Genomic DNA, 18,430 nt, shown 5'->3' with positions numbered 1-18,430 from the left:
GCCGTCATTGCAGAGCTCAGCAGTGTGGCATTTTTTTTGTGTGTCTGCCTCTGACAACAGCGATGCCATTTGCAACCTGTGCCAAAGGAAACTGAGTCGTGGGAGGTCCAACACCCACCTAGGTACAACTGCTTTGCGTAGGCACATGATCTCACATCACAAACGCCTATGGGATCAACACATGAGTACAAGCAGCACGCCTACTCTAAGCCGCCATCCTCCTCCTGGTCCAGCATCTTCAGCCACGTCAACCACTGCTGTCCTTCTTGCCCCCTCTCAACCATCCGCCACTCCGTCTCCCGCCTTGAGCAGTTCCCGCTCATCTGCCCACAGTCATGTGTTTCTGTCAAGGACATGTTTGAGCGTAAGAAGCCAATGTCACCAAGTCACCCCCTTGCCCAGCGTCTGACAGCTGGCTTGTCCGAACTATTAGCCCGCCAGCTTTTACCATACAATCTGGTTGAGTCTGAGGCGTTCAAAAAATTTGTAGCTATTGGGACACCGCAGTGGAAGGTACCCGGCCGGAATTTCTTTTCACAAAAGGCAATCCCCAACTTGTACTCGATTGTGCAAAAGGAAGTCATGGCATGTCTGGCACACAGTGTTGGGGCAAGGGTCCATCTGACCACTGATACCTGGTCTGCAAAGCATGGTCAGGGCAGGTATATCACCTACACTGCGCATTGGGTAAACCTGCTGACGGCTGACAAGCAAGGAATGCGTGGCATTGCAGAGGAGTTGGTGACACCGCCACGAATTGCAGGCAGTCCTGCTGCCACCTCCTCTACTCCTCCTACTCCATCCTCTTCCATAACCTCCTCGGCTGAGTCCTCTTGTGCCGCTGCTTCTTGCTCCACATCAACGGCACCCCCCCAGCTCCCCAGGTACTATTCCACATCCCGGATACGGCAGTGTCACGCCGTCTTGGGTTTGACTTGCTTGAAAGCAGAGAGTCACACCGGACAAGCACTCCTGTCCGCCCTGAACGCACAGGTGGAAAAGTGGCTGACTCCGCAGCAACTGGATATCGGCAAAGTGGTGTGTGACAACGGAAAAAATTTGATAGCGGCATTGAAGTTGGGCAAGTTGACACATGTGCCGTGCATGGCACATGTGTGTAATCTGATCATACAACGCTTTGTGCATAAGTACACAGGCTTACAGGACGTCCTGAAGCAGGCCAGGAAGGTGTGTGGCCATTTCAGGCGTTCCTACACGGCCATGGCTCACTTTGCCGATATCCAGCGGCGAAACAACATGCCAGAGAGGCGCTTGATTTGCGACAGCCCTACACGTTGGAATTCAACACTCCTAATGTTCGACCGCCTGCTCCAACAAGAAAAAGCTGTTAATGATAATGAATATTTGTATGACCGGGGTGCTAGGACAGCCTCTGGGGAGCTGGGAATTTTTTTGCCAAGTTACTGGACGCTCATGCGCAATGCCTGTAGGCTCATGCGTCCTTTTGAGGAGGTGACAAACCTAGTCAGTCGCAGTTGTGTGTGTGCGTGTGTATGGCTGTCTGCCTGTGTGTGTGTGTGTGACAGGGTGAAGATTTATTGCACATGGGTGTGACAGGGTGAAGATTTCTTGCACAGGGCGCCCAAAGGCCTAAGGCTGGCCCTGCGCATGGGTCAGTGGCTCTGCACCAGACTTCCCTCCAATTGATCAAAGTTAAAGGATTTCAAGTGGACTGATTACAATTACAGGGCCTCTAAAGAGTCCTGTATTGTTATTTGTCATCACTATCTTCCCGCGTCGGGAAGATTTCTTGCACAGGGCGCCCAAAGGCCTAAGGCTGGCCCTGCGCATGGGTCAGTGGCTCTGCACCAGACTTCCCTCCAATTGATCAAAGTTAAAGGATTTCAAGTGGACTGATTACAATTACAGGGCCTCTAAAGAGTCCTGTATTGTTATTTGTCGTCACTACCTTCCCGCGTCGGGAGTGGGTCATTTGCGCCCCTGCTGCCTTCCTTGCATGTGGTAGCTGTTTGTCAGGGATTTGTCAATCCATATCTGCCAAGTGACCCTATGTAGGGGGAACAGTCTCTATTCTGCTCTGTGTCAGTGTGTATCAGGGATCATTAGGATAGGTGTCAATCCATATCTGCCAAGTGACCCTATGTAGGAGGAACAGTCCCTATTCTGCTCTGTGTCACTGTGTATCAGGGATCATTAGGATAGGTGTCAATCCATATCTGCCAAGTGACCCTATGTAGGAGGAACAGTCCATATTCTGCTCTGTGTCACTGTGTATCAGGGATCATTAGGATAGGTGTCAATCCATATCTGCCAAGTGACCCTATGTAGGGGGAACAGTCCCTATTCTGCTCTGTGTCAGTGTGTATCAGGGGTTTTGAGGACAGGTGTCAATCCATATCTGCCAAGTGACCCTATGTAGGGGGAACAGTCTCTATTCTGCTCTGTGTCAGTGTGTATCAGGGATCATTAGGATAGGTGTCAATCCATATCTGCCAAGTGACCCTATGTAGGGGGAACAGTCTCTATTCTGCTCTGTGTCAGTGTGTATCAGGGATCATTAGGATAGGTGTCAATCCATATCTGCCAAGTGACCCTATGTAGGAGGAACAGTCCCTATTCTGCTCTGTGTCACTGTGTATCAGGGATCATTAGGATAGGTGTCAATCCATATCTGCCAAGTGACCCTATGTAGGGGGAACAGTCCCTATTCTGCTCTGTGTCAGTGTGTATCAGGGGTTTTGAGGACAGGTGTCAATCCATATCTGCCAAGTGACCCTATGTAGGGGGAACAGTCTCTATTCTGCTCTGTGTCAGTGTGTATCAGGGATCATTAGGATAGGTGTCAATCCATATCTGCCAAGTGACCCTATGTAGGGGGAACAGTCTCTATTCTGCTCTGTGTCAGTGTGTATCAGGGGTTTTGAGGACAGGTGTCAATCCATATCTGCCAAGTGACCCTATGTAGGGGGAACAGTCTCTATTCTGCTCTGTGTCAGTGTGTATCAGGGCTGGGCTTTGAGGACAGGTGTCAATGTTAGGTGATTTCTGCCCTTTATGGATTAAAAGCAGACTCTGCATCAACTGTGCAATTTTCCATGGGAGTTTTGCCATGGATCCCCCTCTGGCATGCCACAGTCCAGGTGTTAGTCCCCTTGAAACAACTTTTCCATCACTATTGTGGCCAGAAAGAGTCCCTGTTGTTTTTAAAATTCGCCTGCCCATTGAAGTCAATGGCGGTTCGCGCGGTTCGCCGGTTCGCGAACATTTGCGGAAGTTCGCGTTCGCCGTTCGGGAACCGAAAATTCCGGGTTCGCGACAACACTAGTTATCACAAATTAAAGGGACACCAAAGTATCTTTATCTAAATAAAGTTGTTATGGTGCCAGCAGGCCCCTAGAATCACTCTTACCTCAAGAGATTAAACCGTTCTCGAATGATGTAACCCAAAAGTTGCCTCAAGTTGCGCTCTCCACTCCCCCCTAGGCAGCACCCGGCTTCTGAAATTTCACTCTAAGAAAGCACGTAGTGTCGCCAGGCAGCTGACGCTCTCAGCTAATCAGTGACTCCCCATTCACAAGACTGGCTTGGAAAGAAACATACTTTTGTGAATGGGGAGTAACTGATTGGCTGCGAGCATTAGGTGATCTCTCTCAGCTAATCAGCGGTGCCCCTGACTGATGGCACTGAAGTGAAATTTCAGAAGCCGGATGCCACCTGAGGGGGAGTGGGGATCACAGCTGGAGGTAGCTTTGGGGTTAAACCATTTGAGAATGGTTTAGACCCTTGAGGTAAGAGTGCCACCGGGAGCCTGCTGACAACATAACAACATCATTTAGACTAAGTTGTTTTGGTGCCTGGAGTGTCCCTTTAAGTGACAATTGATCGATAGGGAAAAAAACCTGGAGGAGTGGTAAAACAATCTATACTTCCTAGCAGAATATTTTCAGACACTTTAATTGCAGATACTGAACGAGGCAGACCAGCAGTGATATAGTGTGCTTTATCCTTGCTGTGCCTGTGTGGGAGTGGGGGAGAGACTTGGTTATTCATTGTAGTGTGAGACTAGGCTTTGCTTGCTGGTATATCTAACAAAGGAGTTTGCCATTTTGTCACTGATCATTGTGTGAGACTAGTTTATCAGTAAACAGTTGTTAAAAGGTTTTGTTTTGTTTTGTTGGGGGCTCGGAGACAGCACTTGCATGAGCTGGATATGATCAGAAACAGCTTTGCAAGTCAGCCTATACATTGCTGTCCTTGGACGAGGACAGCATCATGGCCGACGTCTCCCCTCCACCGAGGTGGTGAACAGGATCAAGGGCACTCACAGAGGTGGAAGACTCGGCTCCCTCCACAAAGGCAGACATCAAGGCCTTAATAAAGGAGATCCAGGCAATGTTTAATGCGAACATGGCACCAGTCCGGGAAGCAATGTCCACGCTCACTACATGAGTACAAGCAGTGGAAAAAAGCATGGAAGACTCCAAGCTCCCACAATCAGCTACAGATGCTGACATAGGAGCATTGCAGAAGCAGGGTGCTGACCACCAGGCCCAGATAGCCAATATGGAGGACAAGGCCAGGGCACGCGACCTGAGGATACAGGGAGGGCCAGAAACAATTTCAGGAGCAGAGCTCCCTCATTATTGCCGGAGGCTCTTGGCCACTTTCTTCATGCCTAAACAGACCAAGCAACTCATGGTGGACTCCTGCTTCCGGCTCAACAAAGTGACCAATGCAGCCCAAGAGGTACCCATGGATGTCTTGCTAAAACTGGTGCGGGACTCTGACCGCGGAGTAACCATGGGGCAGTCAGGTGCACCCCCACAGTCTTTTGAGGGGGCACAGCGGGCATTTTACTGGGACTTTTCTAGGCATACTTTGACATGGCGAAAATCCCTAAAGTAGATCACCCAGCTCTTCCAGGAGAAATCGATCTCATATAAGTGGGGCCCCTGACGACAAATTGTCGACAGAGCGGGCAAGACATACGCAATATAACACCTCAATGAAGCACCAGCCTTCCTGGAATCTCTCAGCCTGCCAACAGAGAAGTTACTACCACCAGGCCGTCCAGCCTGGACTGTAGCGGGAATCACCCCATTTGTAACCAGAGGGGGGGCACCCAAAGCAACCAAACTGCCAACCTGACATCTGCGGCTGCAGTTACCTGTGCCCTCACTTACACATAAATGTGTTCAGTTTTTCTGTGTTTTTACTGTTTGTAAAGATCGTATTTAAAAACTTTGTTTTTCTGGCTCCGTAAGCCAGACTAAGATAGCATATCCCTGTTCCCCTCCCTCACCAAATAGAGCGCATAAGTGGTACCCCTGTAACATTATAGCTACCCACTGCATGTTCCATTTAAGGCCACGGCCTTCTACTTAAGCACCAGCGAACTAAAGCTCCACTTCTTAGCTATAGAAGCAATCCAGCTGCATATACCTGCTATAGGTGCCTTATTAGAGCCTATGTTTCAGGGCGCTATGCTGTAACGGACTCACCTGTACTCCGACCGAGTACCCTCCATTGATGGACGCTTCCTAGCTTGCGCCGAGGACCACAAGCACCGCACCGGACACCACAACCACCGCAGACACCACAACCGCCATAGCTTAACTGGAGTCTCACCGTCTTCCTTCCACCCTGGATCAGCTTCTGTCCTCCAGGACCTTGTGGGAAAGACCTCTCCTCCAGGAGAGCGTAACAAGAACAGCTCTTACAAGAGCTAAGTGATTAAAGCTCAGGGGAGTATACAAGTATAGTAATCCCCAGTGTGAATAAAGCTGTCCCCTCCAATCACGAGACAAGACTATGTGTTGAGGGTCAAGAAGATCTCTTTTAATCAGCACCAAAGGGCTTTCTTTTTTGCAGGTTTTACACATACAGTACCGCCCACAGGGTTTTGTGGAACAGTCAATCAAACACGTACAATACAGTAAATACTCCCATTAATTCCAGAAAAATCCTCCCCTCTGCCTGTGATATAATTACTGTACACAATGGGTTAATGTAATTATCACAGGCAGGAAAAATATACCTTTTGCACATTTACTATAACTTTAAAACTATACATCCAATCTCCATAAAAAGCACATATTATTACTCAGCATTCTTCAAATACAAACATCCTCAAAATTTAGGCAATTCCTTTGAGGGGTTAAAAAGTTAGCTGGAAGTCCTTTGTGACCGACCGCAAGCATGCTTTCCTGCCCAAAAGAGTTCCATAGATTTGGGCTGTGCGGTCGGTCAATTTCACTCAGAACGGGGTACCGTTCGTGCAAATAGCTTAGTCTCACTGTGCGAACAGGACTTAGATGCTGCGGATGAAAACTAAGTGGAGGAAAAGGTAAGGGTCATCGGTGTTCGTGCCATTTTGTAGCCAATTTTAGTTCCAGAGATTTGGCTGCGCACACCGCTGACCGCGTTCGCCTGAATAAAGATGGCCGCCGCCACGTGTTCGTTTGTACGAACGGCGGCCGCCCAGCGGTCGGCAATTAACCTACAGCAACGTCCCAGCCTGGGAGGTAAAATAGCCGCACGCTTCCACTTCTGTGTGGTCCGCCTGTGCAGTAAATGGTTCAGTAAGCCCCAATTACCGAACCATATGGGAAAAAGCCATGTACAAGTTATTTTCACAGTCTGGGGACTCTGGGGACACTGTTTTAAAGGGGCATTGTTCCAATTCTCCCTATGTCCCAAAAAATGTGCTTAAAGGGCCAGCACCAGTCCAATGAAAGTCCATAAGCCCCAATAAGGTTTTTAAAGGGCCATACACCCCCGGGTCATAGTCAAAGGGCAGGAGGCTGGCATGCAGGCCTCTCCAGGACCAAGTGGCAAAGGCCACTTAGCCACAAGGTGCATGAAGCCCATCACTAGTATCCCCCAGTTGAATGCTTATTAGCTGAACTAGAGGCGAGTCTGGGTCTTTTAGCTTACAACATTAAAAGTGAGTAGGATAAGCTAGGTGATGTAAGTCCTGCTTCGGTGTCCATGTTGTTTATAAGCTATTCACATAAAATGTTGTATTCACCGCAAAAACTCGCAAAAATAAAGAATATATAAAAAAAAAAAACCTATGCATATTGCGAGTTAATGCTCCAAAACCTCAAAGAATATTAAAAGTAAAAACCACTAAGAATATCACTTCCAATATTTCATTACAGTAGTGCCCTTATACAATGGGTCTATTCCCTGAACGTAAACAGAAAGTTGGGAAATGCTGAGAAAAATATAGGCCAAAATAGCTCAAATAAATCTCCAACTGATTTGAAACAGGGATTTTTTTTGAAACAGAGATTTTTTTCCACTCAGATTTTGTTAGTTTTTAACTCACTATTTAAATCCCAAAGGTTGTGGATCCCTGGTTGAATATGAAGTGAGCGGTCTCTGCATTGTATATAATACATAAATAATATGTGTTTTTACCTTAGTTGTAAAATTGTTAACATATTAAAGGTGAGTAAAACTTGTTGTGTTCTTTTCTTTAACTGTTTGGAGAAATATTTTTTTATTTTATTTTTTTTTGGGGGGGGGAGGGAGTGTTCAGTAAAAATGGGCCATTGATTTTAGTTTGCAACTAAGTTTAATTTGCTGCTTTAAAGGACCACTCTAGGCACCCAGACCACTTCAGCTTAATGAAGTGGTCTGGGTGCCAGGTCCAGCTAGGGTTAACCCATTTTTTTATAAACATAGCAGTTTCAGAGAAACTGCTATGTTTATAAATTGGTTAAGCCTTCCCCCTAATCCTCTAGTGGCTGTCTCATTGACGGCCGCTAGAGGCGCTTGCGTGATTCTCACTGTGAAAATCACAGTGAGAGCATGCAAGCGTCCATAGGAAAGCATTGATAATGCTTTCCTATGCGACTGGCTGAATGCGCGCGCAGCTCTTGCCGCGCGTGCGCATTCAGCCGACGGGGTGGAGAGGGGGCGGAGAGGAGGAGGAGATCTCCCCGCCCAGCGCTGGAAAAAGGTAAGTTTTACCCCTTTTCCCCTTTCCAGAGCCGGGCGGGAGGGGGACCCTGAGGGTGGGGGCACCCTCAGGGCACTCTAGTGCCAGGAAAACGAGTATGTCTTCCTGGCACTAGAGTGGTCCTTTAACTAGCTACTACCATACATTTTGAAATACATTTTGAGTGGAATACATTTTGAGTGGAAGTTACAGTTATGAAGTTTTTTTGTTTTTTTGCTTTTGTGAACTATTTTTTGAGTGTGTGATATGTAACTGTGTGAGCACTATGTAGCAGGCCCGGACTGGCCATCGGGCATACCGGGCAAATGCCCGGTGGGCCGCGATGGCCGTGGGGCCGAGGCCGGCAGGGGAGATCACAGGATCTCCCCTGCCAGCCCCTGCAGCGCCAGCGCTATCCGAGCGCCGGCCCTGCTGTGTGTCTCCATGGGCCGGTGGGGAGATCAAAGATCTCCCTCACCGGCCCACAGGCACTGAGATGCGGCCGCCGGCAGGGGAGGAAGGGAGGCAGGAGACAGACCGGCGGAGCTCTATCCAGCAGCTCCGCCGGGTCCTCTCGCGAGGTCTGAGCGTTGCCGCGGTTACCGGTTACCGCGGCAACGCTCAGATCTCGCGAGAGTGAACTCTAGCCGGCAGGTTGTGTGAGCACTATGTAGCAGGCCCGGACTGGCCATCGGGCATACCGGGCAAATGCCCGGTGGGCCGCGATGGCCGTGGGGCCGAGGCCGGCAGGGGAGATCACAGGATCTCCCCTGCCAGCCCCTGCCAGCCCCTGCAGCGCCAGCGCTATCCGAGCGCCGGCCCTGCTGTGTGTCTCCATGGGCCGGTGGGGAGATCAAAGATCTCCCTCACCGGCCCACAGGCACTGAGATGCGGCCGCCGGCAGGGGAGGAAGGGAGGCAGGAGACAGACCGGCGGAGCTCTATCCAGCAGCTCCGCCGGGTCCTCTCGCGAGGTCTGAGCATTGCCGCGGTTACCGGTTACCGCGGCAACGCTCAGATCTCGCGAGAGTGAACTCTAGCCGGCAGGTTAGAGTTCACTCTCACCACTGGACCACCAGGGAAGGATTGCAGCACCCTCCATGGCAGCATGGCACCCCACCCACAGGCAGAATGGATCCCCCCTCCCCCCCAGGATAAAGGTAAGAAGGGAGGGGGGGATATAACTTTTTTTTTTTTTTTAATTAATAAAAAAAATATTGAAATTTAAATAAAAAATCACACTAACAGTCCCCTCACACACACACACACACACACACACATCACACACAGCACCCAAACACACACAGCACCCAAACACACACAGCACCCCCAGACACACATCACACACAGCACCCCCAGACACACATCACCCCCAGACACACACAGCACCCTGACACACACAGCACCCAGACACACACAGCACCCTGACACACACAGCACCCTGACACACACAGCACCCTGACACACACAGCACCCTGACACACACAGCACCCTGACACACACAGCGCCCCGAGACACACATCACCCCCAGACACACATCACCCCCAGCACCCCCAGACACACACAGCACTCCCAGACACACACAGCACCCCCAGACACACACAGCACCCAAACACTCACAGCGCCCCCAGGCACACACAGCGCCCCGAGACACACACAGCACCCAGACACACACAGCACCCCCAGACACACATCACACATAGCACCCCCAGACACACACAACACCCCCAGACACACACAGCACCCAAACACTCACAGTGCACCCAAACACTCACAGCGCACCCAGACACACAGCGCACCCAGACACACACAGCACCCTCACTCACACACAGCACCCTCGCTCACACACACACACACATATATATATACATATATATATATATATATATATATATATATATATATAAAATATATAAAATAACCCTCAGTGAGTTAACAGACAAAGAAAATTAGAAACCTAGAATGTGACGGCAGATAAAAACACCCTCACACACAGCACCCCTCTTACATACACACACACTGCGCCCCTCACACATACAATACGTCCAAACATATATATACATATATATATATATATATATATATATATATATATATACACACACACACACACACTACAGCACCCCTCACACTGCACCACTACACACATTACGCTCCAAATACACGCTAGATCCCTTACCCTATATGCACTCTTAATCCTCTATACACACACACACACACACACAATCTCCTATACACACTAGATCTCCTACACACCCGCTCTACAACCCCTACACACACTACGTCACCTACACACACACACACACTACAGCCAGTAGGCACACACTCGCTACATCCCCTATAACACTATGCCCCCTATACACACACTCTCTACAGCCCCTAGCCACACATATTACATCACAATCACAAATTAAATTGACCTATTTACACAATACCACACCACACTCTACACACACGCAATCCCACAAGCAGGCTCCAAACACATGCATCATACACTTTCCTGGCCCTTTTGTCCTCTGGTATCCCACTTGTGGAGACACCAGAGACAATTTGAAAGCAAACACAGCGCAAGCATGTTATTAAATTTTCTTGCGCTGCGCAGAACAAATACAGGGCCTTTTTCTAATGCCAGAGCTCTTCAGCGGGGCTCTGCGCATTGAACCAACTTGCTCACTTTGAGAGGGGGCGTGCTTGTCATTAGTGATGACAAAACACACCCTCTCTGGCCCCGCCCCCTTCTTAGGGGGCCGCTCTGATTGAAAAATGCCCGGGCCTAATTTTGTTCCCAGTCCGGCCCTGCTATGTAGTGTTTCTTAATGTCTAACACAATTATGTTCCAGTAGTAAATCCACCATGCACCAACTCATTTTCAACACAAACACCTATTTCTGCTGTATAAAGTTGGGTTAGCTTACACAATACACAATCATTCATATCCCAAATTTGTTGTATTAAGAAAAACAAACCCACAATCATCAATGTCACATACTAATTCCAAAACTAAATTGAGGGGTCCTGTTCCCCCATCCACCATCATCAGTAGTGCCGTTGCTTCTGAAAGTTTGAACACCTCAGGCATGAGGACTGCTGCCCCCTCTGCCACCACTGCCTCCACCACCATTAGTAATGGGATTAGCAACATGTCTTTTACGTCTGTCCAACACCCAGGATACAATTGTTTTTTTCCAGTCCTGTTATTGCTGCAATAACTTGTGCTCCCGTTTCCACTGGCATTGCAGCTTCTTCTCCCACAGCTAATTCAAACATTATATTTTTTTGGTGTTCCCCCAAGAAATAAATAAGGGAGAGTTGTAGCAGAGAGACACAACTGAATAAAATCAGTTAACAGGGCACCACAATCACTTTAGTTGCCAACTAGATTTGTTTATACATGTTTCGAATATATGTCTGATAATATGTGCTTTTTTAAGGGTGTGCTTTTATTACAGTTTGTCTAAGGGTAGTGGGAGTTAGCTGCTATTTTTGAGCTGCTTAACAAGCACCCTGCATTTTTATATTTGCACTAGAGCACTTTAGACTTTAATCATGTTGTATTAAGCTGCTACTCCTAAGGGTTTCTCTCATATATTGTGCCATTATTTATACTTCGTTTTTATTCTATGTCAATAAATTGGATGTTATATCTTCATTGATTCTTTTTTTTTTTTTTTTATCCACTGTTTCTAAAGTGATTGTGGTGCCCTGTTATTTGATTTTATTCAGTTGTGTCTTTTTGTTTTATTGAGGTTAGGAGTGACGTCTAGACAGTGGCTTGCCTGCATTTTTTTCCCACAATAACTGCTCCACCCACTCATTTAGTTTTTTTTTTTTGTCTACAGTTGCAGCAGAGTCCACTTTGTGGGGGTAATCAAAGTCACTCTTTAGCGTGGACTTAGTATATAGGGTCCCCAATGTTTGGTGTTGGTGGAGGTGATAAAACCAGTGATGATAATTCTGTTTCCCATCCAGCATTTAGTTATGGATTCTCATTTATTGAATAAGACTGATAAGTTGATTAATTTGACATAGCTGAAACATATTATTGCCAAAGTCTAACCTTAATTGTTCTTTGGACAGCTTTGTGTGCAACTCCCAATTTGTTCATTGATTTATCGACTAGAAATACTTTGGGGCGTGGGGGGTTTCTAAGATATTTATTTTTTATTTTTTTTTGTTTTGAATTTGATCAGATGCGAAAAATGGTTAAAATAACCAAATTCCAACTGAATTAGCAATTCTCATGTTTGCTAAATGAAAATCTGTTTGTAATTTGGTTATTTTACCTGAATGAGCACTACTCTGCTTTAAAATCAGTCATTCTCATGCAAATCCAGTACAAGGCAAATTCGGAAAATACATTTACTCTGTATTTCAAAGTGAACGTACAGAAATCTGCTTTATTTACCAAATGGAAGGTTAAGCAGTCAACAGACAAAGGACTAAATATTAAAGCATGATAACATAAGATTGACTTAAAACATATATTTATAAAATAATAATATAAAATGCATTTTATAGCTGTTGCCTTTTTAAAGAACACTATAGTGTTAGGAATAGAAAGCAATATAGTGTTAGCAATTATCCACCTCAGCAACAATGTAATCAAGCCCAATAGTTTTTACCACATTTGTAAGGACTTCTTTCTTTTTTATACTTGGTATACCCTGGTTTATGTCTTTTTGAGATTTTGTTCACTTATATGAAATCGGTGCATTTCTAACAGTTTACATTGTGATTTTGAATATATTCTTTCATTTGTTTATCATTCTTAGTAATTGTTAAAACAAAATTATTATTTTTTTAGTATTTTTTGTATTATTATTTATATTTCACACTGCCACCTCATTTATGTGCCTAGTTAATTTTCACACTGAGATTATTGACTGGATATTGGAATTTTAATATCCACTTTATAAATTCTGTAAAGCTATTTTTGGTGTTTTTTACACCCACACATTGATCCACCTTTTTCTGTCTTATATTTATGTATGTTAGTTGTGTGAGGAAAGGGGATCTCACATTGGTGTTTGAGCATTTTTTTTTTTAGTTTATATGTACTATGATACGTCTCTGTTTGTGAGTTGTATAGTTAGCAAATAGTGATATCCCGAACTGTTCGCCGGGAACCGTTCACCGGCGAACATAGATTGTTCATGGCGAACATGGCGTGCAAACATATGCGATGGTCGGTCCGCCCCCTATTCGTCATCATTGAGTAAACTTTGACCCTGTACCTTACAGTCAGCAGACACATTCCAGCCAATCAGCAGCAGACCCTCCCTCCCAGACCCTCCCACCTCCATGATGAATAGGGGCGGACAGACCATCGCATATGTTCGCCCGCCGTGTTCGCCACGAACAAGCTATGTTCGCTGGCGAACGGTTCCCAGCGAATAGTTCGGGAAATCACTATTAGCAAACCCTTTTTTTACTTTGCCTAAAGATTATATAGGACTATTCATAATGGAAGAATTCAAAATGAAGTCAAGGTGGATTTCAAATTTAAATAGCCAAACTAGAAAAATTCTCTAAGTCAGCTTTGCTTTCAGTTATTCTGGCTTTAAACTTAACATTCTCACTTTAGCAAATAACTCAGTATATTGTCACATATACCAGGATAAGCTATTTACTGCGTTGTCGCTTTTTACCTGCACAGTGGGGGTAATTCACAGTATTTACAATTCACAATGTGCTCTTTATTCTGGACAATGCATGCTGCTAAAATGTCAAATTCTGACCTTACAAACAATGCCAGTAAACATGCCTAACAAAAGCAGAATAAATGTAAAAAAGTACGGAAATAGGTCTCAACATTCAATAATTCTGGTCTTAATTAACAGATTGGAATACAGCAGCACTATGAGCTTGGAAAGTATCTAAGGAAGAGGTATACTGGATTTCTGAATGAGTCATACAGCAGACATGAGGTAAGGACGTAGAAACTATGTTTAAAAGGACCATCTAAGCACTGTAGACATTTCAGCTCAGTGAAGTGGTTATGGTGCAATGAGGTTATGGGTACTGTCCCACATATAGATTATCACACCATTTTGACAAAGGTGACCCAGGGTCCATGACAATTGGTTGTAATAAGCTGAAAAAAGAAGATGGTGGCACCATTTTGCAGCTTGCATACTTTTTCTCTCAATGGGCGGCCAGTAATAGATTGAGAGTGTCAACTAAACCAGGGGTAGTCAACCTGGTCCCTAGTGGGCGGTTTGGGATTTCAGGTGGATGGTGGTGGGTTCTGCAGAAAACGCCCAGTGCTCCTCGATTACCATGGACCAAGGCCGGCAGGGAAAATCCTTTCATCTGCCCTGCCAGCCCATGCAGAGCCAGCCTTGCTGTAGCCCTCTTGGCCTGGTGAGGAGATCAAATATGTTCCTCGTCAGCCTGTTGGCACTTAGTTCCAGCAGAGGGAGGGAAGGGCCTGGGATGCTCCGTGTTCCTTCTGCGAGCAGGCTGTCTGAGCATTGCTGTGCGTTACCATGGCAACGCTCTGATACAGTGCTGTGCTCACAAGAGGACAGGAGAGTCAGCCTGGAGCTGCAAGCTAAAGTGAACAAGCCACCACTGGACCACCAGGGCCTGCAGCATTATGTCCCCCATCCATGGTAACAGGTAAGAAAAAGGGAGGGAGAGACACTAAGATAGATTTTCACATCTCACCCACCTAAAATCACAGCATAGACCCTATGCACCCTTTACACACAAACACACACTGCCCCCTTACACACACACAGACTTCCCCCTCACACAGACTGCCCCTTCACACACACACTACACCCCTCACACACACACTGCCCCCTCACACTCCCCCAGACTTACCCCTCACACACACTGCCCCTCTCACATATGCACTGGCCTGCTCACACACACACATACTACCCCATCACACATACACTAATACACACACACACACAAACTGCCCCCTCACACATGCACAGCCCCCCTCACACACGCACTGCCCCCTCACACATGCACAGCACCCTTCACACACACACAGCACCCTTCACACACGCACAGCAACCTTCACACGCAAACTGCACCCTTCACACACACATTTATTCATTTATGTACAAAAAAAAACACACTCATAAAAAATTGCACTTGCGCTATAAAATTAGTTACTGCGGCACTGGGGGGGGCATAAGGATATTTTACCATCAACAAAGATACAAAAGTGGGTGGTAGTTATTAAAAGGTTGACTGAACGAAACCTTCATCATACTGCCAACAGAAAGGAAGGGAAATGTGGGGTAGTGATTTTGGATGTCAGAACCCCAATTTCAGGTTACATTTTTGAAAAAAGTTGCAAACATTCCCTGATAGTAAGATGGTGCCTGGACACTCCTGCTTTAATAACAACTTGTGGTTTGGAGCTGTCTCCAACACTCTTGGGTTGACCCCTCTCCTGTTGCATTGACATGTTTATAATTAGGATAATGGTTCTAATGCTTAGAATGCCTCTTTAAGATTATTTGTCTGACTGTCTCCTTACCCAATTTACAACATACTATTAGTGAGCAATACTTTCATTAACAGCAATTCACTTAAAAGTCTAGTAATGCATTGTTTTATTCACTATGATATTTTAAACTTGTAAAGTACACATTAAAAAGTTAATTAAAGGGACACTATAGTCACCTGAACAAACTTTAGCTTAATGAAGCAGTTTTGGTGTATAGAACATGCCCCTGCATCCTCACTGCTCAATCCTCTGCCATTTTGGAGTTAAATCCCTTTGTTTATGAACCCTAGTCACACCTACCTGCATGTGACTTGCACAGCCTTCCATAAACACTTCCTGTAAAGAGAGCCCTATTTAGACTTTCTTTATTGCGAGTTCTGTTTAATTAAGATTTTCTTATCCCCTGCTATGTTAATAGCTTGCTAGACCCTGCAAGAGCCTCCTGTATGTGATTAAAGTTCGATTTAGAGATTGAGATACAATTATTTAAGGTAAATTACATCTGTTTGAAAGTAAAACCAGGTATTTTTTCATGCAGGCTCTGTCAATCATAGCCAGGAGAGGTGTGGCTAGGGCTGCATAAACAGAAACAAAGTGATTTAACTCCTAAATGACAGTGAATTGAGCAGTGAAATTGCAGGGGAATGATCTATACACTAAAACTGCTTTATTTAGCTAAAGTAATTTAGGTAACTATAATGTTCCTTTAAGAATACCTTTACAGGATCCGAATATAAACATAAAGGGGCCAAATATAAACATAAATAAAAATCAACGTTTAGTAAATATAATGCAAATACATAAATAAATTACCCCTTCTCTCGTAATAGATCAATAAAACTGACCTTACTTGCACACTCAAATTTAAGTAAAAAAACTATTTATTATAAAATTCAGACAAAATATAAAAGAAAGCAATAACTTATGCATAAAATATGTCTTATTTGGATAATTAAATGAAAGCCATAAAAAGTCCAGACCTTATTCAAATGCTCGGCGTCCCGAGTCAGCAGACATATATGGTGCTGAAAAAAGTATATCGAATAAAAGTCCTTTTGTAGTCCAAGTGATAGCTTGTGGTGTTGGGAGTCTGACTCCCAACACCACAAGCCATCACTTGGACTACAAAAGGACTTTTATTCTGACTCCCAACACCACAAGCCATCACTTGGACTACAAAAGGACTTTTATTCGATATACTTTTTTCAGCACCATATATTTTTGCTGACTCGGGACGCCGAGCATTTGAATAAGGTCTGGACTTTTTATGGCTTTCATTTAATTATCCAAATAAGACATATTTTATGCATAAGTTATTGCTTTCTTTTATATTTTGTCTGAATATTATAATAAATTGTTTTTTTACTTAAATTTGAGTGTGCAAGTAAGGTCAGTTTTATTGATCTATTACGAGAGAAGGGGTAATTTATTTATGTATTTGCATTATATTTTATAGGGAGTTAGGTTTCCTATTTTTTTAACCCCTCTCACATTTATTTAATCAGCGCTCCACTACCCATATTTTTCTGTTTAGTAAATATAGTTCAAGTAATAACGTATACATTTAACTATGCATTTATTTTTTTCATTGTGTGTATATGTAAAAACAGCTTGCAAAAGCTGCAGATCTCTTGTCTAAATCCGTTGCAAGCCATCCCCTTTTAATCCCGCCCAGACTTTCTGTTGCTGTCCAATCACAAACTTCCCAAAGCAGCTCAGTTAGAAGTCTGTACAAGGCAGGTGATCTGGACGACTGCCTGCTTCTTGAGTTTAATTCCACTGAACTAACCAAACCAGGAAGTAACAGGACCCGTTGTCTGACAGCCTGGAGGTGTAACAAGGCTAATTTATAAAAATAGAGTCAATTTCTCATGAAATCTGCACATTCTGTAAAATAAAAAAAGAGGACACATTCTTCGCACATAAAGTATTTCAGCAAGTGTCCCTTTAACCTTGAATGTTATTTATTTTTTTAGGAAAAGGAGCATGGGCCAGCAGTTTTTAGTATAAAACAAGGCTTACATATACAGAACACTTCTGGGGCAAAGTTAGAAAGGTGTAAAAAAAATCAATAGACTGCTGTTTATAGGTGACCATCCCAATATATGCAATAGACGACACATGTTTTTTTAAATCTATAGATCAAGTTATTAATTGTTAGGTTCTTTACTTTTATGCTAGGTCTATATCAGGAGCTCAAACATTGATCGAACCATCATGAGTGCCCAGGCAAATCTTGCTGGTCTCTTCCCACCAGCAGGCGAACAGATCTGGAACCCTAATCTCCCATGGCAGCCAATACCTGTGCACACGGTATCACCTTCAGAAGACAAGGTAAGTACAAAACACTTGAGTTCTTTGCATCATCTCTTATATGAGCATTGTTTTACCCACATGCAAGCCTCTAGATCAGCATTAATTAACCCCTTAAGGACACATGACGGAAATTTTCAGTCATGCTGACATGTGCAAGTCCGCTTTTGCTCACACTTGGACTATAGAGTCCCACTGCCACACAGCTAACACATCAAAGTCCAGCTTTTACTCCTGAAGCTGTGTCCTTAATGATTTAAATATAGCACGGCACACTGTTGGTACCAGAACCACTACAGCTTAATGTGGTTGTTTTGATGTAAAGACTGTCACTGCAGCCTCTCATTTATAAACACTGTCTTTTATGTGACTTATCAACATGTTTCTGCTTTTCTCTTATCTCTCTGAAGTGCTGGGAAAAGGCCGTTAGAAATAACACACACAGGACAATATAGATAAAACCACCCAGCTCACCACAAGACTAAATAATAGGGAGTCTAATATTGCAATTGCAACATGTGCTGCACTCTGTAGGTTAGACCATGGTTTTCAAATTTAGTTGAAGTGAAACACTTTCTGTTTATAATGACTAATAGACACACACATATACCTATTCCATGTGCATATATATATATATATATATATATATATATATATATATATATATATAAATCGGAGAGATGGTCTGCACTCACGGTCTTAGTAAAACTTTTAATA

At 44.6% G+C, this 18,430-nt stretch overlaps 1 protein-coding gene across 1 annotated transcript in view; it reads left to right on the top strand.

The window, feature by feature from the left end:
- The window catches only part of ACP3 (acid phosphatase 3), a 77,822-nt gene that overhangs the window by 11,943 nt on the left and 47,449 nt on the right, over nt 1–18,430 (top strand). Inside the window, exons 3-4 of the mRNA XM_063450669.1 lie at nt 13,770–13,856; nt 17,582–17,734. Of these exons, the coding sequence (XP_063306739.1) occupies nt 13,770–13,856; nt 17,582–17,734 (240 nt within the window). The remainder of the gene's footprint in view (nt 1–13,769; nt 13,857–17,581; nt 17,735–18,430) is intronic.

The sequence above is a fragment of the Pelobates fuscus genome, chromosome 4 (genome assembly GCF_036172605.1).
Source record: "Pelobates fuscus isolate aPelFus1 chromosome 4, aPelFus1.pri, whole genome shotgun sequence".
In the NCBI taxonomy this organism is placed as follows: Eukaryota; Metazoa; Chordata; class Amphibia; order Anura; family Pelobatidae; genus Pelobates; species Pelobates fuscus.
Note: the sequence above shows the minus strand (reverse complement) of the source record. Positions and strands in the feature narration are given on the sequence as shown.